This window comes from Ctenopharyngodon idella, chromosome 16 (genome assembly GCF_019924925.1).
Source record: "Ctenopharyngodon idella isolate HZGC_01 chromosome 16, HZGC01, whole genome shotgun sequence".
Classification (NCBI taxonomy): Eukaryota; Metazoa; Chordata; class Actinopteri; order Cypriniformes; family Xenocyprididae; genus Ctenopharyngodon; species Ctenopharyngodon idella.
In genome coordinates this window covers 28,623,205-28,648,621 of record NC_067235.1, presented here as the reverse complement: position 1 = coordinate 28,648,621, position 25,417 = coordinate 28,623,205, and the positions used below count along the sequence as shown (strand labels likewise).

General features: G+C 36.7%; 1 protein-coding gene across 1 annotated transcript in view; it reads left to right on the top strand.

Annotated features, from left to right (window-relative positions):
• Positions 1–227: 227 nt before the first annotated feature.
• oxr1a (oxidation resistance 1a) overlaps positions 228–25,417 on the top strand; it is a 158,188-nt gene continuing 132,998 nt past the window's right edge. The window contains exons 1-2 of the mRNA XM_051866234.1: positions 228–356; positions 18,246–18,311. Of these exons, the coding sequence (XP_051722194.1) occupies positions 18,295–18,311 (17 nt within the window). The 5' untranslated portion in view covers positions 228–356; positions 18,246–18,294. The remainder of the gene's footprint in view (positions 357–18,245; positions 18,312–25,417) is intronic.

Sequence of the window (25,417 nt, the reverse complement as noted above, 5' to 3'; positions counted from 1 at the left end):
AAATGTATTATCTATCTATCTATCTATTTAGTTCTATATGTTTATATAATGCAATGATCTTTGGAAAATTTTGTACTTGTATTTTTTTCTTATACAGGAAAAACTGACTTGCTGGATAAAAAAAAATAAATAAATAAATAAAAAAAAACATATAATTTCCTGTGTATGTGACATAAATGATTTGGTATGATCCATTCCTCCCCCTTTCTCAGTGGATCGGTCTGTATTTAGAAGGTCAGATTACTCTGCGTGCATCTCATCCTGCGCACAGATGCACGTGTGTCTGGCTGCATAAACTCATCACAAACATCCGTGTACGAGAGACCTGGGACATGGAGAGAGCTTCATTTTAAAGAGTGAGTCCCATCATTTATTTCTTCTCTGTCTCTTGCATGTTTAAGGGAAAGATGCTGCATCACCTGCATGCTGTGATACAGAAAGTATTTGAACACCTGGATGATACTAGAGATCATGCATGCTGATGTTTATGTATAAAGTGGTAAGACTGTTGCATTTATAGAAACTGTTGGGTGTTGTGGGTTTTGCATGGTGTACAGATACTGAACATAAATCTGAGTCGCTGTCTATCGTTTGTGTTCTTCCAGGTTTTACTAGTGTTACAACTCAAATGACATAATACAAACACAATACATAACATAAATTTACTTAGATATTTAGATTTAGTAAAAGTAAAAAAAAAAAAAAAAAAAAGAATAGTAATAATAAAAGTAAATAAAAATGCCTTTACTCTCCAGTTACGTTAAGAGCTTTTTTCTCTTTAATTTAACAATATATTTTTAACTGATTAATAATATGAAACATATATATATATATATATATATATATATATATATAAATTGTTTTTAGTTATTCATTCAATCTCTTTTTTCCTTTTTTAAAGGTATTCTCCTTTAAAGGTATGTTAGCTGTGACAATAATTTCCCTGAATATATTCTTGTTCTTGCTGTGTTTTGAATGATTCTACTCTTGATTTATGCTACAAAAAGAATGAAGATCCTTCTTATAAAAACCGAACATCTTTATAAGCAATGTGTTTAAATAAGACTTTAGTTCACTTCAAATATGGATGATTCATTGTCAGAATGATCTTCCCTGAGAGCGGCTCTGTGACTGAAATCAGAAAAAGAGCACTGACTCAACCCTTGTTGAGAATAGAATTGCACTTTTTTTATTTCTTATGGACCCTTAAAACTTCTTTAATCAGTACAAATGATGTTCAAAAGTACAGATGTTTCAAAATGACTTTAAATACCATCATAATGCACACATCGTTGAGTTCAGAGTTTAGATATAAAGTGAAAATATGAGAAAATACAAGCAACAGATTTTTATTCAGTGTTAAAAAAGGACATGTGTGTAATCCACCTCATACTCTAGGGGGAGCTCTCTATCATAGATTTGCTTCTAGAAAACTTTTGAGTTTCAGAGAGAATCAAAAGGCAGCCTGAGACCTTGAATCTGTTTTTTGTGTCATCATAGACTAAATATTGAACAAGCTGTCCTGAGTAGGGAGTTTAAACATGTCAGAGATGTATAAAACATTGAATTCTTTTAAGTGCAGAGAAAACTCTGAATTTTGCTCTAAAGCAATCTTTGGAGAAAAATATTTTTTAAATTTGGAATAAACTTTTTTTTAACTAACTTGCCCAATTAGCTAATAATGCACTGTGCCCTAGTGTTACATTATGAAATGAAATGCGACACATCGTTCACATGATTGTTGAGAACAGTCTTTACCCATGGTAAAATCAATGTGAAGTGTATCCTGTGAATAAAGCGGTACAGTTTAATATTCTTTGACATATGAGTTCAGATATTCAGAGAAGCGCAAGCCCACCAGAGGATTTGATTTATCTATAATGAATAAATCCTTCCCTTTTACTCCTCAGTTCCTACAGAACATAGACACTCTGACATTCGTGTTTCAGATAATACATTTCACTCTTAATAAGAAGCCTCGGAGTGGAACAGCAATCACAGGTGCTCGTTTTATAGCAAAATTTAAAGATATAAATCTTGACAACTGTTTCCTTTACTCATGACACTAAAAAAATGACAGCTGCTACAACTGTTCAAGGCTACAGTGTCATTTGCTCCACTGTCTGGAAGATCAGTTTTGAGATTTCCTAGAAAACACAGTTTCCCTTCTTTATGTGATATACAGTAAGACGTGTATCTGATTTAGTTATAGGTTTCTTTAAGGGTTTTAAAAGACATCACTCTTTATTACAATTATTAATTTTTAATTTATTTTAAAATGTAATTTACACATGGTCCTTCAGAAATCATTCTAATATGCTGATTTGCTTCTCAAGAAATATTTCTTATTATTATCAATGTTGAAAACAGTTGTGCTGCTTAATATTTTTGTGGAAAATGAGAGTACTTTTTTTTGTAACAGTGTAAAATATTGTCACTTTTAATCAACTTAATGTGTCCTTGCTGAATGAAATAATTTTCTTTCTTTTTTTTCTAGTTTATTGTTAAAACAATGTCGACTAACAAATGCATATACTTTTGTTCTAGCTTCAGATGCCAGAAGCTTAAAAAGCTTGAAAGTCATATTCATATGTGATAAATGTCATGTCCTTGCACGCCATTTATTTTCTATTTCTCTAATTGCACAGTGGACCTTTTAGTGGATCTCTTAGTGAAATTAAAATTCAGCTCTGTTCCCTCTGAAAGAGAAAGTCACATGTAAGAATGAACAACATGACAGCTTGTCTCTTTCAGATCTATTCAAAATGAAGGTTTCACTTCAGTTTTGACGGATCACCCATTTACAGCAAATAATAATGAAAGGTTTCTAATTAAATCTGTGGCTCTGTTCCAACACCAAGTGAGCTGCCTTGCAATAAGAAATTTCTCTCACTTCGCCCTCTTGGATATATTCGCTGTGTCTGAAGCTTAAAAATGCTGCCTTCAGAGGATGCATTACATGGTAGGAAGGCGTCAAGGCACGTCCAAATCCAATGTTAGCTTCACTTCCTGTCTCCTAAGATTCCTTCATCTGATCAATTTTTGAAGGCAGCATAGATGTATCCTTCTCATATCCCACAATCATGTGCTTTCCCTTCTTTGACAGTTGAGCTAAAAAATAAAGATGGCTTCTGAAAGTTGCAGCTGGTGGTCAGTTTGTGTGTAAATGTACGTTTTAACCAACGTTTTCCACTTCTGATTCCATTTCTAGTAGAGTTGTCAAAAGTACCGACTGCGATACCAAGTCGGTAATGAAATTTAAAAAATATGACGCTTTGAACGCTGTTAACAGGGTTGCCAGGTTTTCACAACAAAACCCGCCCAATTGCTACTATAAACTAGCACAATTGCGTTTCGGGGGGTAAAATCTGCATTTTTTTTGGTGGGGTTCCCTTACTAAAATTCGCATTCCCGGGGATAAATATCACATCAACACACAGACATGAAACAGCCTGCCGCAAAAGTGTTAAAGCAACGCTGGCTGTTGAGCGGATTCGTAAACGCCTCTGATTGGCCGTTGTGTTCACACGCTCATCAGATATGTCTGTGATTGGCTACAATGATCAATGCATGGGATCGTTTGAAAGCACACGGAAGTGTTTGAATTTGAAAGCAGGAGCCTATCAGTGGAACGGTCCGCTGATAGACGCCTACTGTCAAAAGCTCCCATGGTGTATCTGTGTAAGCGCTTGGTGAAGAGTGCCATTGATGTCTATTTACAACATGTTTTTGAAGCGTTGATCATGGTAGCCAATCACAGACATATCTGAACACAAGATCAGATGTGTTCATGAATCTGCTCAAAGCGTCATATTTTTAAAATTTCAGTACCAACTTGGTATCACGGTCAGTACTTTTGACAACACTAATTTCTAGTCAGAAATTACTATTGTAAGAATTAAATATTTGCTTAGTTGACCAAAGCTCGCTCTATTTTGCTGTAGATCATTAAACCGTTACACTTCCTCAGAAGTCTGTCCAAAATCAGTTTCATGAGTTACCTTCAAAGGCAGCGAGGCAATAAGTCAGCTGCCTAAGTTTTCTGACGCAGCCCTTATTTCAAAGAGCTTGCCGTAATGCATTATGGGATTGTCATCTCTATGAAAGATGCATTCAATGCTGCCTTTTATAATTTGGCTAAGATAAGGTATCGTAATCATGCTACCTGTCTTTTTGAACAGACTTAAAATGCTGCCTGCATACATAGTCTGCTCACTAGACTCTGGAACAGAATCAATGTGTTTGTGTTGTTTTTGTTTTGAACACTGCAACAATGTTTTTTTTCCGTATCTCTGGCATTATAGTCAGCTCTTGCGTAACAGAGTAAATCCTAAATCCAAAGAAGCCGGTCGAGTCCTCCAGGTGGTTGGAGCTTTACAGGTTCAGTCTACAGTGATATATCATACAGCCATACTTCATTTATGAATTAATAGTGCGCTTACGCAAACTAGTCAATGATTTATGGGGCAATCAGAAAAAGCTGATATGTCAAGACTTTAAAAATGGTTGTTGTGTGGGACTGCATAAAAATGTATTAGGTATGTTTCTTTTTCATGAGGAGAAAATGTCTAAGCTCTTAGCTCTTACTAATATCACTCTCAGTTTGTTAGTGAACTAATGCAGTAAACATTTGTGTCGTTTCACTGCACTTCTGTCTCGTTTGGTTGCATTGTGTATTTTTGTGCATGTTTGATGTCGCTGCTGCTTTGCACCTAATTTGCACTCAGCATTCAATAAAATACTGTATCGCTGTCTATCTTTCAGAAACGTAAAGCAATAAGCCATCAGACAGCATGCACTGCAATAATTTTATCGCTGGTTAGGAGTTCTTAGGCATGATGTGAAGCCATAACAGCATTAAAATCAATGTAATATACGGCATTGAAGTGACATGTTGCTTTTATGAAACATCTGCAACAATATTCAATAAATAAATATATTAATAATTGGAATAAAATATTTTGACACAAAGCAATATAGTTCACTAAAATACATTTTGTGTCATAAGATTGGCCTTGAAAATGAGAGGATCTCTTAAATACTAGAGCACACTGGTCATTAGCTCACAATTTGAACAGCTATTAACTCACAGAGTTTTTAGATTGCATAATATTTAATAGTTATGATAATCAGTTTATGGTGCTGGAGGTCCAGTGAAAGCTTTAAATCCACAGTGTAAACAGAAGTGAAGTGCCGGCTGTAGATTAGAGAGGGATTTACTCTTTTAAGCCCTGGTAACACAGTGACTGACCCCTGCAGCCTGTGCTGTCATGTGTTACTCACCTGTTGCATGCATTTACATGTGAAACAGTCCACATTATGACAGCATTTGAGTGATTAGTGGCTCATTTTGACCACTTTCCTGCCCCATTGAAGGGACATTTAGGTTAATCTGCTGTTTTTGATGTTTCCTTGCAAAAATGTGAGGAAACCAATTGCCTTAAACCATTTAGTTTCCACAAGAAGAGAATATTTCAATCCACTCAAATACTTTGTGTAGCTAAAACCTAAGTTGCATAAAACCACTAAAATCGTAAACTTAAAAACATAAACTCAAATCTTTTGCAGTTACTACTGCAGTAACAAACTAGCTAGCGATAACGCAAACACTCATGCATGTCCTAACATAATGTTCTTTGGCCCATCCACAGGCTCATTTTCTTCACCACAGTGAGTAATAAAAACACCATCTTGTGACACCTTTACAACATTTCAAATCCCTCAGTTCTCGCCATCTTCGAAAAGCCAAGCAAATGTTGATTCTTGTTCTATTACGAGCTCTGTCGCATTCTCTTTTTGCTAGCAGACTCTCCTCTGTTTGGCGTTTTCTGTAAACGGGTGATTCCCCAGATGTTTGAGATTTAGTGCACTCCATGTCAACCTTTCTCACTCGTGGTGACAACTAACCTATGCCACTCCCACACCATACATGTGTCAAAATACGTGCGAAAGTATGATGCACGTGCGAGTGATGCATGTTCGCAATTTCCTGCAAAAACCATCTCACTAGGTCTGAAATATAAACACTTATAATAGGCTTACCATAGTGAATCAGGATAAGACAAAAACATGTTTTGGAAGAGAGATTGATGATGTATTGACTCATTTAAATTTTGTTAATTTTGAGCAAAGAAAAGTTACATAGTGTACCTTTAATCTTGTGCAAAAATACACAAAACAACACTAAATTTCAACATTTACTCTCAACAGTCTGAAGCAAAGTATACTGGGAAAATTTGCTTTAACTTATGCTGCACCTACACCATGTCATAATTACTGTAATTACGAGATGACAACACTGGATGTTCTGTGGTCAGGTGGTACATACAGCGGTCATGTGTTACAAGTTGGAGCTTTCAGAAAATTACGAGTTTACAAGCTGTAATTACAAGTTCTACGAGGACATGAATGCTTTTTACAATTTGGGATTCAGTAGCAGCAGGTATTCACACTTCTGATTCAACCAATTCGATTATAAGTTTGGGATTAATTCCGACATTAATCATCTGCAAGATAAAAAAAAAAAAAGTTATCTTGCAGATGATTAACGTCGGAATGAAACGGAAGTTGCAATAGTCTTTTCTTCCCTATTGTGATGTATATCCAAGTGAAAAGGCTTCTCAAACAAGAAAAAAAATGTAGGGCGGGACATGATTTTGTCCATTGGGAATTGATTGGATTGTTGGATCGTTGTCGTTTGCTTAAAAATTATGAGGGCACATGAATTTTGAAAAAAAAAAAAAAAATGTGCACAGATAAATCATTTATAATAAATACTGCAATATGGCATAAAAAACAAGAATTGTCCATTTTGATTTCATGGTGACTAAATGTGTTAAAAAAAAAAAAAGTGCCATAGTGGTGAATGAATGGCACACTTCCCCTTTAAATAAGCATTACAGCCAGCTCTTGATAGCCAGTGTGATAAACATGAAAAACAACTGGCAAATTCCACATGCACGTGACAGATACCAAAGTGGGAATGAAACGCTCTTATAGGACTGAATCTGTGCTCCATTGTACTGAAATGCGTCCAGCTCTCGAGATTAAATTTACCTTGGAACAAAGTCATTTTAGAGCACTGCCTCCTGAGGCATTTGTCTCTGTCAACATAATATCATTTTGTGTAATGACTCAGCAGAATAAATCCAGAGTTGGACTGACAGAGTCCCACCTTGCCAGGAGCTCAAACAATCAGGTCTGTGTTCGGCATGTAAATTGTAGGGAATATAGCTCAAGCATACATTCACATTTCTGCAAGGTTAAAGCACTGTTTATGTTCTATGGATCTGATAACATATTTACTGGAGGTGATATTACGAAGAGTTGTGGATCGAGTGGCGTGCACAAGGGGGTTGGGGGGCCGGGGGGAACTTGAGCCCCTGCCCCTCTGATCGCGAAAGTGAAAGTGCCCTTTGCGGTCGCATCGCGGTGCCCCCGCGTTCCCATTTCTCCCCCCGGAACGCGATTTCTACCGCAGGAGAACAATCAGGAGTCAAATTCATAAGTCAAGTCTAAGTATTTTCTCTTTAAAACTGATCTAAAGACAGTTTCAAAAAATGCGGCTTGAAATCGATGGCGTTTCTGATGTCACAAACTACCTTGTAACCAATCACGTCAACGTGCCGGCGAGCTTTAGCATATCATGAACTATTGCCGCTCTGAAGCAAGGGAGTCAAGCCAGGTTATCCCGGTATATTTTTCTGTTGATAATAAAAATCGGGTAGATTTAGAAATATATGTATATTACAATATTATGATGAACTATATGCCTTTCTCCACTGACGTTCTAAGTTGTTCAAAGCATTTGTAAGGATGCTGATTTTTAGTAGGCAGCTGTCTGACTCTGAGATGGTGAACAGGAAGATGGTTTGTGTAACATTAGCAACACATTATCAGCTGTTTGATAACGTAGTCAAACAAAACGCTAATCATATTAATTACCATTATGTGTTCGACATTGTAAAAACCAATACAATTGTGCAGCATTTCCCTCAGTAAGTTGACCGAGTGGATCTCTGAGCTCGTGCGAGTGAGTGGAGGTGGGGCTAATTAGCATATTCATAGATCCGCGGATACTAATTGAAGGGTGTAGAGTTACATTCAAGCTATTTTAGGCCATGAAGATTTTTTTTCACAGGAAAAAATGTTTAAATATGTAATTTCGGTGATCAAAGATGAGTTTTAAGTGATACAATTATTGACTACATGCAGGGGGACTTTAATTTTCTATTTTCAGCATCCGTGGCATGAGGTTGAATAAACGTGCGTTCACACCGCCGCCGGCAAGAGCGTCAAAGTGACAGGAAGTCATTCATTTTCAATGTGAGCTGGCGGTGAGCTCCGGCAAGAGCGGCGTGGCGCATCTTGGACGGTGAGAGCGTCGAGGAGAGTTGAAGTCAGGTCAACTTTATGGTAATGAGCTATGACGCGGTTCAGCGGCAACCAATCGGAATGTAGAGGTCCTCGCTTGAGAGGATTCCGATTGGTTGCCACAACTTGTCATTTACTTTGACCCTCCCGTCAGCGGCGGTTTGAACGCACAGTACAGCGTTGTTGGCAGGGCAGCCAAGGCGAATTTTGACAATCTCGCCGACGGCGGTGTGAACGCACGGTAACACAGACAAAAAATTTGACTCATCCATCAGTTTGTAAATATGATTCGGCAATGCATTTACAGTGATGCATTAAACAATGTAAGCCTATCAGGTGATTTCGCAGCTTCGTGAATAAAAATGTCAAATATGAAACTATCAAATTGTATTAAATAAGATTAAGCAAAACACTTACATGTGTTGTTTGTGCCGTGACTCACTATTTAAATAAGAGTCATTGTGATCATAGAGATGAAGGTACATTTGAATGGAAAGATGCTTTCTGATGCTGCAGTAACTGACCAGAATATTATTCTTCCTAAAAAAAGTCACCTTTCAATGTTTCTTTTTTATTTATTTTTTTATTTTTTTTAATACAGAATATATCATATTCCTAGAAAATGCAAAATTATTGTCTTTGTTAATCCACTGCGATAATCAGTCACACAGAGACAGTAAATAACCTGGAATATTCCAGGAAAACAACAACAGAACTGCAGGGAACTGCATCATGGGAAATCCCACAGGTCTGTGTCTCGTCTCATTCTAGTCTCATTCTGTGTCAGGACAGTTTAAAAATTAATTAAAACAAGTGTGTCTGCTCAAGGGTGGCAAGGTCTTGTAATGAATATTCTGGGTAGATCTCAATCCCAGCGTGTCTCAGATATCAAGACCCACACAACTTTCACTTCAACTCTTCACTCTGAATAACCATGCGGCTGTGCAACTGATTTAAAGAATAGAGCATTTGCATTCTGACCTCACAAACAGAAAAATAATATTATGATTTTATAATATCTTGTTTTCTGTGATATTGACCTTATATTTTTTCTATTCCTCAAGCCAAGCACAAACTACAAGACTGAAGCTAGTCACACTTTCATGTTTTTAAATAAGTTTTCTTGAAAAATCAACCTCTGCCCACGTCTCCCCGCACTCTCATCCATATTTTTTTCAGCTTTTTATCATGTTCTGTGTAAATGAAAAAACAAACAAGCATTTCTTTCAAGTTGTTTGTTTCCATATCAAGAAGAAATTTTAGCCTAGCTATGTGCATAGAAATGCGTGAGAACGAATACAGTACAGGGAGGAGAATTACCTCTAGTCTGTGTTAGTTGTAAAGTACACAGCAAAATGAAACAAAACAATAAACTACATTTTTAAAGTCACCATGAAATCAAAATTTACAATTCTAATTTTTATGGAATATTGCAGTATTTGTTATGAATGATTTATGCATGCACATCATTATTATTACTATTATTTAATTCATGTGCCCTCAATCTTTAATCAAAATAACTTGCAGCAACATCACTTCTCTTCTCTGATGATGTGTTTACTGGCGAGAGGGCGGGACAACCTGTCACTCACATGAGATCACAGCAATAGCAAACCACAACCATCCAATCAATTCCTGATAGACAAAATCAAGTCCCACCCTACATTTTTTCTTGTTCGAGAAGCCGCTTCACTCAGATATACGTAACAATAGGGAAGAAAAGGCCATCACAACTTCCCTTTCAATGCCGACTTTAAATGTGCACAGGAAAACAAGCTTCAATTGGCTTCAGCAGTAAAATCTAACAGACCTTCAACTGAAGAAACAAACTCAAGAAAGAAAAATTTAAAACACTTCACATAACTTCTTCACTTCACAAATGATTTGGATGCAAATCATGCAATTAATAAATATTTGATTCCAAATCACATTAATGTCTCTCCAGTTATTATAGTTCTTATCATAAAACAATAGGTAGTTTCCATCCATTCAAATCTAAAATGTATGAATTTTTTCATGTAAATTGTACTTGTGGATGTCTCACCTTTCTAGTGCTCCAACATATAACGCAACAGAAATAAAGCATGGCAAAAGAAATACAATTTTTCTTCTAAATACAGTATTATTGGTCAGTTACTAAGATTGTTGCCAAGAGGACTGTATTACTATGACGCTTGGGAGATTAGGCTAACATATCATGAACAGGCTAAATAGGCCATTTTCAATATCTTCTGTGAGCTGTCTAGAATCAGATTTTGATATTCGAAGTTCGTAGGTCAATAAATCAATTGAGTCGGTTCGTTTCAAACGGGGTTGAGAATGATCTGAATCGATTCGCTATTAAATCTCTCCGGCTCGTATGTATTTACCAAGCCAATTTCACTGATGCACGAGTCGCAGTAAAACTTTACTGATAAATCCTTGTCTGCATGAGAGATTACCATTTACCAACCAGATAATCATTTTGCTCTCATATTTCAGCAAACATATCGTGTGTCCCGTTTTTTTCTGTTGTTTGATTTGAATAGCGATGCCTGATTCGTGAGGGAATCAATCGTCCTCCTAGCTGATTCTTTCACTTGGGTTAGTAAAAGATTCTGAATCGGTTCGCTAATTAGTCTGAATCATTCAGGCAGATCAGTCACGTGCACGTTTGCGTTCTCACTAGAGAAACAGATCGATGAATGAAATGGATGTTTACCTAGGATCCATGGAAACTATCCCATTGTTTGCCAGCGATGAAGAAGGTCTTTATACTTCAACATTGCCAGAAACTCTGTGCTGCAGGTACATTTTCCAGTGAAAAGTGTACTAGGAGACATGGCATGACGTCACAAGTGTGTTTGCACCTGCACCCCCAAACACACATTTTGCTTACCCGTTTTATCACAGCACTCCGTTGTAAACAAACAGTTGTCGCTTGAGACATTAACTTCACTTTCTTCCTGTCGTTTATTATGCGACATGTGTGCAGCAGTTGTTTATACTATAGAGGTTGCTCTGTCATACAGTAGTAGCTCAGGGAATATTGTATCTCTGAACTCTTAATTGTGTTTCAATCAGATATCAACTTTATTTCAGATGTTTCTCCTAAAAATAAGGCTGTTGTTGACACATATAGAGTGGATTGTGTAGCTCAGATAGTATTGGAAGATACATTTTTAAATTCATGCTGAGAACTCACTTTTGATTGATTTCTGAAACTGGAGACGTGAGATCACCGGAGTCTTTTTCTCAGGAGAAATATTTAAGAAAAGTTCTTCATTTGATTTCCATTGCTATAGAAGAATTGAGATATTCTTTTTTATCTTATGGGTATGTAATTATCAATTAAAAAAAAAACTAAATTGCTCCAAAAAAGTCCAAAATGAGACGACAAACTGACGTTATAGTTGCTGTAATTTCTGTGCCACTAGTGCATCCATGCGACAGGAAAATGCAACAAATACACATTTTGTTAACTGAGTTAGGATTAAAATGACTTATTGATCACAAAACAAAGGTCTGAAAAATGATCTTGATTTAATGAAAAAATAATAATAAAAAAATATGCAATTTTTTTTTTTAGTGTTGTGAATTGCTTTTGAGTGACACCAAACAGAGTTACAAAAATAATGACACATTTCATACATTTGTCCAATCTTCCATTGTTCATACAAACTGGTACTGTCGTTCCTTCTATCCCAAACTCACTCCATTGGTTGACCACCAGAGTTGTTATGTTCAGCACATTAAGGGCACTCAATGCTATTAAGACTAACTAATGCTGTTAAGAGTTAAAAATACACACTTCAACTTTAAATACATATAGATTATACTGTACACACACATGACAAACAGAACATCATTTTTAAGCATCACCATTATTTAGAGCAAGGCATGATTGCATTGTCTTGTATGATGTTATTAGGTGATGAACACACCAAATACTGTGCTTGTAGAATCAGCAGTGTTTATGAAGGTCTTTATTTGTTAATCTGCATGAGCAAATCGTCCCCCTGTGCTTTGATTTATTGATTAGGTGGCAGGCAGTGAACAGAGGTAAACAGCGTCCTGTGATGAGAACTAAACCTCTGGAATGAATATAAACACAGTGCTTAGAATCAACAGCAGGGCTGTTTACACGTCTGCTGCAATTGCGAGGGGAATTTCCATAATCACGCCATGTTTTCTGCAGGCTTCATTTGACCCCTGTTTGTCCCTGGAGATGCTGTCAGCTTTAAAGAGTTTCTGTAAGAATCAGGTAAAGGATGACGAGAGCGCAGTGGAGGATGAGTCACCACCACTGATCTACATTTATATAGATCAACACGCTGCAGTCACACAGTGATTAAGACCGCAGAAAGCCAAACTGACATGCATGATTTGTTTGTTTTTGTGCGGGTGATTGTGGGAAGAGAATGAGGATGAGTCAGAATTTGCTTTGTAATATTCTACATCTTTGTTCCATTTAAGCACATTTTAGATTGGTAAACAGCTCTTATGAAAAAAGCACCATGGTTTTTAGACATGTACAGACAGACAGAGGACCTTGTAAATATCATGGTGGGCTGTATTACCAAAATCTTGAAATTGTTTAATTTTATATCACTTTACACATAGTTATTGTTTCAAAACTACTTTATAGAATTATCGTCTCATATCATGACATGATTTTCTGTGATATTTTTCAGATATTAGTTTAAACATACTGCAACTCCAGACTTCCTCCCCAGTCTCAAACCTGAAACTAATATGAAAAAATGACTCGTTCAGTTCTTCTGCAACTTTATCATGCAGATGAATGTCCAGAGTATGTGAGCGAAGTTAATCGACAGCAATTTCCCAAAAGCATTCCAATCTGGGAAATCACATCAAATATTTTTACACTTAATACGGAGGACCACAATTCCCAGTGGGAAGCAGGACTCAAAAAAAGACAAGCCATCAAAGTGCCAGCGAGCTGCTGCCCACGTCTCCCCAGTCGCCGTCTCGTCCATATTGTTTTTCTTCTTGTTCTGTACAAGAAAATTACCATAAGCCATCCTTCATGTTTGTTGATGTTGTCAAGAACGCTTGCGTTGCTTTGTGTGGCAGTTTGTATAGGAACAATGTGACTTTTGGGTGTTCGTTTAAAGTCAGGGAGGAGAGTAATCTTGTAATTCATGCACCTAGTCTGTGATTAGTTCTAGGAGCTTTTAAATATACTCAGGGCGAACCACTTCTGTCTTGTAGTGTTCACTGCGCCTTATATATTTCAATGTCAACAGCGTTTAGTTTCCTCAACAAGCTTGCCGCTGCCCTCTGAAACCACACACACAGTCCGTGCCACTTTATTTTGGAGCGATAAAAGTCTTTTGATGAAATCACTCTAAATCTGTGGAACGCTTAGACCAGAGGGATGACTCACTACTGAGAAGAAGAGGAAATACAATAAATTGAAATAACCTTCTGAACGTGCCATGTTTCCCTCAGCACAGACCTCTGCTTCCGCTGCTGTTGTATGCTGTGGGTTTATGACATAAAACGCTGAACAAAGAACTGATTTTTTTTTTATATACCTGCTGCAGGTATCACAGCTTTCATGATTACATTTCTTCTCTTTCTTCAACATGCCCTGTCTGTTTTTTTCACATCTCCTCCCACACGTGTCTCAGATGTGTTGGGTTAAAAATAGACTAGATTAAACCAGCAAGTGAAGATCAGAGTGTGAAAGTCAGAGTGGAATACCGAACAGGAGAAAATCCCATGATTCACTGCTGTTCATCAGTGACATTTCTTTGTGTATTCCCAGAACTCCACAACACACGGCTCTTAAAATAGACCAGTGTTTTGTTTGACTCTTGACTTGGACATTAGAAGGAACAAAACAACAAAGCACTGACACAACTGCGCACACGTAAAACTCAAGCCATTTTATTTTCATTCTATTTTATTATATTTTTTACTTTGCTTTCATATTATCATTTATTTCATTTTCCTGCTTTATTTTTTATAACCATTACATTTAAAGCAATTTTTTTTGGTCTCTGATTTTCTATTTTAAAGGTGTAGTGTGTAAATTTTAGCAGCATCTAGCGGTGAGGTTGCGAATTTCAAAGCACATAGTGAAGCTACGGTGGCCGTCACAGGACAAAGATGTCGTCGTCTGAGACAGCAGAGAGTAGTCAGTCAAGCAAACGCGCTGTGTAGAGCAGTTTGTCCATTTAGGGCTACTGTAGAAACATGGCGCCGCAAAATGGCAACTTCGATGTAAGGGACCCACGGTGTATGTAGATAGAAATGGCTCATTCTAAGGTAATAAAAACATAACAGTTCATTAAGTAAGGTCTTTATACACATAGTTATGTATATTATATTGCATTTCTGTCAATAGATCCTCCTAAATATTATACACTGGACCTTTAAATAATCTTATTTTTAACCATATGTACAACTAAAAAGCCAAAACATTCTGACCATTCACCGGTGAAGCAAATATCGTTGATCATCTCCTAACAAGGCCACATATTAATGTCTTCCTCATTTTCTCTGTTTTTCTTTCTCTGTCATAGCCGCAAATGTGTTTTTTAAAGGTATGGTAGGCAATTTTGGAGAGGATAGCAATAGCAAGCTAGCTTTGGAAGCGTTAGATTCCACCCTCCCTTCAGAGCGTCTCTGAAGCCACGCCTCCTCCAAAACACATGAACGCGCACAGCCAGAGCAGAGTTTGCAAAGCGTCACGAGAGACAGCATTAAATTACCTCATGTCTCAAAGCACATAACATTTCAGTAATAATGAATGTAAACAACTTGCAAGGCTCTTACTCTTGTACTTTGTAGAGCAGTTTGTCCGTTTAGGGCTACTGTAGAAACATAACGGCTCAAAATATTGACTTCGATGTAAGGGGACCCACGGTGTATGTAGATAGAAATGGCTCATTCTAAAGTAATAAAAACATAACGGTTCATTAAGGTCTTTATACACCACTGAAAACATAGTTATGTATATTATATTGCATTTCTGTCAATAGAACCTCCTAAATATTACACACTGGACCTTTAAATAATCTTATTTTTAACCATATGTACAACTAATAAGCCAAAACATTCTGACCATTCACAGGTGAAGCAAAATCAAAATGGGCAGGAATAAAGATCTGAGGGACTTTGACAAGGGCCAATTTGTTAAGGCAAGTTGACTGGGTCAGAGTATCTCTAAAACGGCAAGCCTTGTTCAACAAGTTTACATACAAATGGATTTATGAACATTTTACAGTTTTTTTTTTTTTTTTCCCCTGCTGGTCCAATTTGTGTATCAATGAATTTCTGTTGATTTGTGCATTTTACATTGCTGAATTGGTCTTTGTTAGTAAACACTATGAGATGATGTTCAGGTCATCTTCAGGAATATACTGGTATGACATGTCATGACACATGACCTTTGACCTCGAGAGGACTGTACATTCAGTGCTTTCTAGAAGGAGAATGTGCAATTGCTCTCATGACTCACAAAAACTCGTTTTGAGGTGTTGGAGATGAGCAGAAGCCAAAGAGCAATTTCATGTACTTTTTCTCTGTCTGCTCCCAGAACATTAACTTTTGCACTTACCAACTCTTCCAAGTAAATATTTCTAAGGGTAGGGTTATTTTTGTATAGGCACATATACCCTAAACTCTTAGCTACAAAAAAAAATGTTACTGAACTTTTCCACCAGTAACCAAAATGATCTTTGAACACGTTGATGCCATGTAGGTAATACCTTGTTTTATTTTTTTGTGATTGTCTTCCTTATATTCTCTGTTTTTCTTTCTCTGTCAGAGCTGCAAACGTGTTTTTTAAAGGTATGGAAGGCAATTTTGGAGAGGATAGCAATAGCAAGCTAGCTTTGGAAGCGTTAGATTCCACCCTCCCTTCAGAGCGTTCTCCGAAGCCACGCCTCCTCCAAAACACATGAACGCGCACAGCCAGAGCAGAGTTTGCAAAGCGTCACGAGAGACAGCGTTAAATTACCTCATGTCTCAAAGTACATAACATTACAGTAATAATGAACATAAACAACTTACAGAGCTCTTACTCTTGTACCACCTGACTGCTGCGGATTAATTTCGGCGTTGATAGTGTTGACATAGAAAAACATAAATCCGAGTCTGAGGACGTGAACAGCTCCGGGTATACGTCACAGTTTGCCATCTCGTAATTACAGTTACGACATAGCGTGAACGCATCATAAGCTCGTTGTTTTGGTTCAGGAAGAACTGTGAAAGACGGCTGCTGTTTGTTTGTGTCGCTGTCTGTCAGACCAAATGCAATGATTGGACGAACATTTTTTGGTCCTGAGGCTTCCACACAATATATATGTAATTTTTTAAAAAATATTTAGGCCACTGCTATTATTGATTACTATCAGGATGTGAAGAGAGTTTTAACCAGAATAACAAGTTTTTATGAAAAAAATACCTACCCTACATTTAAAAGCTGTTTTTGTCATGTTGGAGCAGAGCAGTCACTCCCTCGTATTATGACACATTTCTGTGTTTAAGGTCCTGCGCATGAATGATGACCTTTACCGTCACTGTTGTAACCTTTGTGTTAAAGAGTACCTATAGCCTGCAGGCTACATCAGTTATGCATGTATTCCCGTGTAGCATCTTTTCAGGTGTATTAAAAGATTCTGCTTTTCCTATGCTCTTCAGATGTATAAGCCACTTTTATCCACAGAAATCCATATAAAAACCTCTTCAAATGAAAGTTTGGAATTTTGAACCAGCATGTTTTTTTTTTTTCTTAAAAAGTCTAGAGATGATGGGAAACATGGAGAAAGCTTCTTGTTTGTTTGCATTTTGCTAGAGAAAGAGACTTTTGCTGCCTTTTTCATTATTCGAAGTTCAAATATTTCAATGAATTCGAAGTTTACCGTAAATGCACATATGAACAGGAATCCACACAGTTCCCATACTACTCTACATTGGAAATGAATGACTTCCGGCTTGTCATTTGTCGGAGATAGTAAAAATGTGGCTTCAGGCAATGTTTAGAATAGCATAGCATACTACTCCTACTGTTTCTGTTTTGTAAATAATGTGTCCCATAATGCACTGCTCTCAAATTGACCTTTCATTTCCAGTGTACCAAAGAACAGGAAGCAATATTAGTGGTTGAATTTGGAATAGTGTACTAGCAAACTACTATTTCTGTCATATATATATATATATGGCAGAAGTAGTAAGAGTGATAAATCATTCTGAATTTAGCCAGCATCACTTATTAACTAAACATGAAGAATCATTGTGTTACAATAATGTGTATTTATATTTACATACTGCATTCTATTCACATACTGTTTTAAAAATATGCAGTATACAGTATACTGCACAGTATTCAGCAAGTATTCCATCCATAATGGCTTTTAGTGTTGACAACACAGTTTAATTTATCCCAATTAACAGATGAAGAAGACTGCAAACTTTTCCTTCTGTCTTTAGATCGAGTGCAGCTTACACTCGCCAAACATCTCACAACATTCAACCAGTGTGATAATGAATTATTCATCAGCTTAGAGAAACTATTAAACTAAGCCTTTAATGAGAGCGTTTGAGATCATTAAGCTCAGTGTACTTCAGTCAGACATTAATCAGCCAGTTTGTTCTTAATCCTCTGGTCACTCCAAATCTGTAAATTTGTCCAAAGTAATAATTTTGTATTCAACTTTATATGTGGTATTTTTCTGTTGTGAAGTGAAAAAATGATCCTACGCACAGACTTTTTCTAGTTTACTGTGTTTGAGTCTGTTCTGAATGTAGTTTTGTTTTGTTTTTTGGGGGGATATAATCAGTGTTTTTTTGTTATGTTTTGGGCTCAGGTCACCTTCCCCTGCTCTTAATATCCTTTCTGTCTCTGGTTGCTTTTTCAGGTTTGTCCCAGAAGAAAACCTCTGAGTCAGAGACGAGCGTCCTGCCAACATGTTCAGCACCAAAAGGTCAGAACAACACAGTGGTTTGTTGTCTGTTTTTGTGAAGTGACTTTGAGGGCTAGACTTTATTTGCATCATTTTAATCATGACCTCTTGGACATGATAAATCACTCACGTTAATGGAAATGCACTTACTTGAGATTGTGTTACATTTTTGCTACCACTTTCTGAATGTAGGGTTTACCCATAAATTTTTGTCACAATTTCTTTGTCTTTTTTTTTTACCATTTTGGTAGATCTCGTTAAGTCTGAGTCCTTTGTACTGTGAAAACATTTTGTAGGATTCAAAACTCAAAATGTCCTGTCTAGTCTGAGGTTATCCTTCATTGAAGTCAAAGGGTTAGTTCACCCAAAAATGAAAATTCTGTCATTAATTACTCACCCTCATGCTGTTTCACACCCGTAAGACCTTTGTTCATCTTCAGAACACAAATTAAGATATTTCTCATAAAATCCGATGGCTCAGTGAGGCCTGCATTGCCAGCAAGATAATTAACACTTTCAGATGCCTAGAAAGCTCCTAAAGACGTATTTAAAACAGTTCATGTGACTACAGTGGTTCAACCATAACCTTCATGTTATGAAGTGACGAGAATACTTTTTGTGTGCCACAAAAACAAAATAATGACTTTATGACAATATCTAGTGATGGGGCGATTTCAAAACACTGCTTCATGAAGCTTTACGAATCTTTTGTTTCGAATCAAGTGATTCGGAGCGCCAAAGTCACATGATTTCAGTAAACGAGGCTTCGTTACATCGTAAGTGTTTCGAAATTTCAGTGGTTCACCACTGGGGGGCGTGACTTTGGTAGTTTGATACATGCTCTGAACCACAAAAGATTTGTAAAGCTTCGAAGCTTTGTGTTTTAAAATCACTAGATATTGTCATAAAGTCGTTATTTTGTTTTTTTGGTGCACAAAAAGTATTCTCGTCGCTTCATAACATTAAGGTTGAACCACTGTAGTCACATGAACTGTTTTAAATATGTCTTTAGTAGCTTTCTGGGCATTGAAAGTGTTAATTGTCTTGCCGGCAATGCAGGCCTCACTGAGCCACCAGATTTTATCAAAAATATCTTAATTTGTGTTCTGAAGATGAACGAAGGTCTTACAGGTGTGGAACGACATGAGGGTGAGTAATTAATGACAGAATTTTCATTTTTGGGTGAACTAACCCTTTAAGCAACAAAAAATCTTTTATTACATTTTGAAATGTTAACATATGATCGCCAATTGTTTTTCTGCCTGAAAGATACAATTTAGAGAGCTGGATTTTATGATAGCACATTGTATACTGAGATTTGACCATTGAAATTTATTTCAATCAGGCTGTATATTCCCTCTGAAATGAATTTCCATTACAGCCGTGTTTTCAGAGTGTCAAAAGCCAGGTTTGACTCATCTAACTGAATCTGAATATGCCTCTTGTGGGTCATTGTGCAGACACACACACGCTGAGTTTGACGCCACAAACAAATGTAATTGGTAGCTCATGGAAGTAAAGAAACCAACTGGGATGCACAAAATTGACAAAATCTGTGTTGAGAGCCTGTGACCCCAGGAAATCATTTTTATGCACAAAATCGTATGTTTTTGAATGCACAGCACAGATTTCAGCCTACTTACTAATTAACACTGATCATATTTATCATAAAAGTGAAGAATAATTTCTTATGAGATGTTCATTTGACATTCTAGATGTGATATTTTTGTTGGTCAGCCCTGTAACCCATTCTGACTGACTGATGACTTTGGGCAGCATTAATCCAAGAGAAAGAACGAAGAAAGATGCATATTTTGGGTGCATACTGTGTGCATCACTTTTGAAGCAAAAATCTTTTATCTAGACTCTTATATTTTTCTTTGATACATGGTGGAAGCTTGTCAGAATGTTTTAACGCTCTCGTTGCTTTATATTCCATTAGCCGATAATAGTGAAAGTTTGTTGTTTTTGTAGAAATTTCCATAAATGTCTAAGTGACAAGTGACTGTTGAAACATACATGGTTGAATTGTTCGCTATAAGATCAACAACATGCATTTAGAAAACAGATAGGGTGAGTTTTCATTTCATGCCAACTTTAGATACAACATTTCCATTTTTAACAGCTCACAAGTTTTAGCTTGTAACTAAATACGTGTTTGTTTTTTACAACTTGTTTTCTTTCCACTTCCTTCGACAAGGCAAAGTTTCATGATTGTTTTGAGAAATTTATTTGATAAATGCTTTTCCATCGCATTCCTTGTTCTCTTGGCATTTCCATCCAGCATTTTTTTATGCATTATCCCATAATTTTCATAAAAATATGTTGATGGAAACCTGGCTAATGACCCTAATACTGAAATGACAATGCTATCCGACACTATTAAGGCTATGAGCACATAGTTTTGAACCAGCCTGCATCCACTATAGAGCTCTTTTATTGTTAGGGTTTGGGTTCTCATCAGCAGTTTAATGGCTCATGTTTGCATGCGCTTGTTAAAGTGTAACAGGAACACGGCTAAATTGAATCCTTCATCGCTTGGATTGTTTATTAAATGCATTACAGGCTGAGCAGCTCATTAAAAATGTTGCCCTGCCATCAGTCTTCTCATGAAAAACGAGCTGTAGTTCTCTTTGAGGTTGCAGTAATGCGTATGCGCTCTGGGCGGCAGATAAGGCTTCCTCTAATTAGACTTACCAATGTTTATGTTTCAAAATGGGCTCAGGCAGTAAGAGCTAAACCCTTCCACCGAGGCCCCGGGCACTGCTCTCATTACGCAGTCGTCACATTGCAGTCACCGGAATCATCTTGACCTCCTGTAGCTACAGTGTCACTTAAAATCCTGCAAATATACAGCTGACCTTGGGTAGTGGAAAGAAGGTTCACCCTCCAGGTCTGTTTTGAGACAAATCACATTATAGCTTCATTTATTTTTGCATCCCTGTGTGATTCCTGCACACTGAATGAAGTAGACTCAAATGATTTGCTGCTGAAGCAAGAAGCGTCCTTCTTAGGATGCAGAGACTGAGCTGTCACATAAAAGGTTTTAATTGCTTTCGGTGAGAACTGTCATGATATTAAAGCATCAATGAGTTGGACTCATGAGCTACAGTAAACAGGAGACTGGTTTGGTGTGATGCTGTCTAAAACAGGATCATGTCATATTGTCCAGATGAATGGAGTCATAAGAATGGAAATAGATAGTAGTGTCACCGAGAGCCTGTTACTTATGGAAAGAAAACTTTGGATACGATTGTTAAAGGGGTCCTTGATTAGGATTTCATTTTTTTTTTTTTTACTTTAGTTGGTGTATAATGTTGCTGTTTGAGCATAAAAACGTCTGCAAAGTTATGACACTCAAAGTTTAATGCAAAGGGAGATATTTTCTTTTACAGAAATCGCTTTTTAAGGACTACAACAAACAGCTGATAGGGACTACAACGAGCTTTTTCCCGGGTTGGTGACATCACAAACCCCAAAATTTATATAAACCCTGTCCCCGGGAACACGCAACAAAGGGAGTGAGGCCATGTTGGGCTGCTTTAGAGAAGAGGAAGAGTTGTTGTTGTACAGTGTTGTTGCCATGCCGTCATTTTACGCAGGACTGCTTCACAAACGAGGGTCAATTCAATTCTGGATTTGCACAAAAGATTAACATGACGGCACATGCTAGTTGACTCCACAACAACGACATAAATTTATCCACTAACCATTCAGAAACATCCAGATGCATTCTAAAAGTTGTAACTTCTTCCTGAGTCTCTCCATCAGTGTCCGACTCCGGTTTGAACAATGTAAGGCTGAACACCGTTACTGACAATCATCATTTTGGCTGCATGAGATTCTTTGTTGTTGCTGAGCAACCGAAGCCTGAGCTGATAAAGCTCCACCCACTTTTTGGAAAGGGGGCCGGGAGCAGCAGCTCATTTGCATTTAAAGGGACACACACAAAAACGGCTTGTTTTTGCTCACACCCAAATAGGGGCAAATTTGACAAGCTTTAATAAATGATCTGTGGGGTATTTTGAGATGAACTTCACAGACATATTCTGGGGACACAAGAGATTACATCTTGTGAAAAAGGGCATAATTGGTCCTCTTTAATTTTACACAAAAAATGTCAGGTAATGACTTGCTCCATCATTTACTTTGGTTGTGTGAGGAAAATAGGGACATATGCAAATTGGACAGAATTAAAAATCTCTGAAATTAAAGTCTCGGTAAAAGTCTAAAGTCAAATTTATTTTATAATAATGATATGATATTATTTTAGATTTTGCATATTTAATTAGAAATTTAATTGTGCATGCTAATTTTTCCTATATTTATATTTGCATTATTTTCTCCATCATCTATTACTAAAAGTTCATCTTTAAAAACACTAATTTAATAACACTGTTAAATGTAATATTTAATTCCTAAAATTACTGTTATAAATATTTTAATAATTACATAATTTATAATTATTATTATATAAAATAATATATTGTAATTATTATAATTAATTATATGAATTAATTTTTAAACAATATTTATGAATATGTTTCATACTTTACATTATATTGTTGTGGCAGATAAACTGACTTGTGTAACGTAAGGGGAAACTCAAAAACGAAGGAGAGCTGGATCCAAATGCAGTGAATTTTATTAACAGAATAAACAAAACAAATCAAACACAGAGAACAAAGAACCAGGAACAGAATGAGCTCACCAAACATTACATCCAAGAAGGACAATACTTGACAAGGAACACAAGAAACACTGGGGTTTAAATACACAAGGGTTAATAGGCAAACAAGACCGACTGTGAATAAACACAAAACTAATCAACAAGAAGAACTACAAAGGACTACAAAACATAATGCAGAACAGGAAATAACATAAGCCAGGATCTATCCCTAAACTTTACCTTTTTAGATATCTTTTTCGAATCTTACTTATTGTTTTTGCTCCTTCCAGACCTGCCACTGTTGTCAAAAGCAAAACTAATGTAAGACAAATCACAGATGTGACAGCAGCAATCAGCACCATGCTGTTCCCATGTGTAATGTGGGCACAAATCAAACTCCCTAACCTTGCTAAAGAGGGCACTGACATCAACGGCCCACACTTGAATAGTTGCGTATGCAGAAGACATTCTTCTTTCGGACAGAATAAGCCATAAAGTGATATTCAGTCCTCTTCAGGGCAGAATGACCTACAATTATCCTGATCGACATTGGGAATGCTTTGGAATTCTGAGATGAAATCGCAGAGATGTGGAGAGAGCTCAAACGATTACTGTTTGACCCCCTGCAGTTTCCTTTCCTGAGGGTGATTTTGATTCCGCAAGGGAAGGTTCATTAGCATAAAGGGGAGGGGTTTGTGAGTTATTCTGAGTGTGTTTTTCAGATTACAGGAGGCACTTGCAATCATCGGGAGCTGATTTTGGCCTTCCGCACTCAGTCCACAATTCACACTCTGCAAGTGACACATGCAAGTAAAAATTGGCTTTGACAAGTAAATAAAATAAAGGCCTATAACTTTATTAGGAATTGCCACATTAGGTTTTGTTTAAGTTGAAGTGTGAGAACTGTAGTCTGCCCCGAGACGTGTGTGATTCAATCTTTTTTTCCTCCAGAACTTCCTGTGGTGACACACATTCCTTACATAAAGCCACTAAAACAAAAATATGAAAAGAAAAACACAATGTCTCTTCATGTTTTGGTGACACATGTAGGTTCATCTTGTGCAAAACACTCAGAGAGTGATATTTGCTGTTTGACACGTGAACACAGGCAAAATACTTTTGTTTTCATAGAAACCCAAAAAATAATTATTAATGCAAAATATACTTTCATGGCTGATAAGTTGTCAGGTGACAGAAAGTAAACATATTTGCAGTCTGATCAAATCCAAAATAACAAAGATCAGCAGGTTTTAGTCCATTTTAATCAGTATTGTTTAATATATATATATATACAATATACACACTAATAGATAAATTCAAAAGTCAAGAGGCATTTATTTGTCATTTGCACAATTAACACTGGAGAAAAGCATTGAAATGCTTGCGAGGCTCAGACATACTGTAATATTAACAAGACCATACACAAATACACACAAATTAGAGAAAAAAGGAGTAAAATTCTGTTTTTATTTGATTTGACTGACAGCAGCATTCACTTTCCCGACAGTGAATAATATGCACAGAATCAGACAGTTCTTAAGAAAGACATGATGGCCAACGATGGATGTTTTGTCTTGTTTATCTAAGCAGCCTAACATGAACGTACACCCTTCAGGTCTTGATATATGTGACTGACGACACCACTGGCAGCTGACAGTGTTTGTCTGATCTGTTTGTTGTTTAAGATGTTTACTTCTGTTCTGTGTGTTCAGTGTGTCTTCTCGACATTTTAGGGTCCTTGCTGACGCATGTTGAATCATCTATCTGCTTTTTTCAGTTGCTGTGGCTTAGAGATACAGTACATGCAATTGTTTCTTCAACTATAAATTAAAAACACACACACGTTTAAACTCTCACTAGTTATCTATTATCTACTAACAGTGTCCAACAATGTATATACATGCATTACAGTCATTTTTATCTTTTTTTTTTTTTTTTTGAAAATGAACATTTCACAACAATGTCTATTATGCTACATCTCAATTTTTTTTATGGCAGACTCTCTTGTCTCAGTTTTATAGCCAGCATGCTATAGTATATGCTTAATACATAGTGAATTGTAGCATATGTAGCTCTCTAACAGCATTATCTATTGTGAAGGGTCATTTCATTATGGTTGTTGTAGCTCTGTGCTGAGATTTATTTTCAAGGAAGTACTGTGTATACTAATGGGTAAAGCTACAGTAACGTCTTCAGCTAGTCAACTTGAGATCCTTTCCATCTAAACTGGTTATATCTCTTAAAGGATTAGTTCACTTCTGAATTAAAATTTCCTGATAATTTACTCACCCCCATGTCATCCAAAATGTTTGTCTTCTTCAGTTGAAAAGAAATTATGGTTTTTGAGGAAAACATTCCAGGATTTTTCTCCATATAGTGGACTTCAACTGGATTCAATTGGTTGAAGGTCCAAATGTCAGTTTCAGTGCAGCTTCAAAGGGCTCTACACAATCCCAGG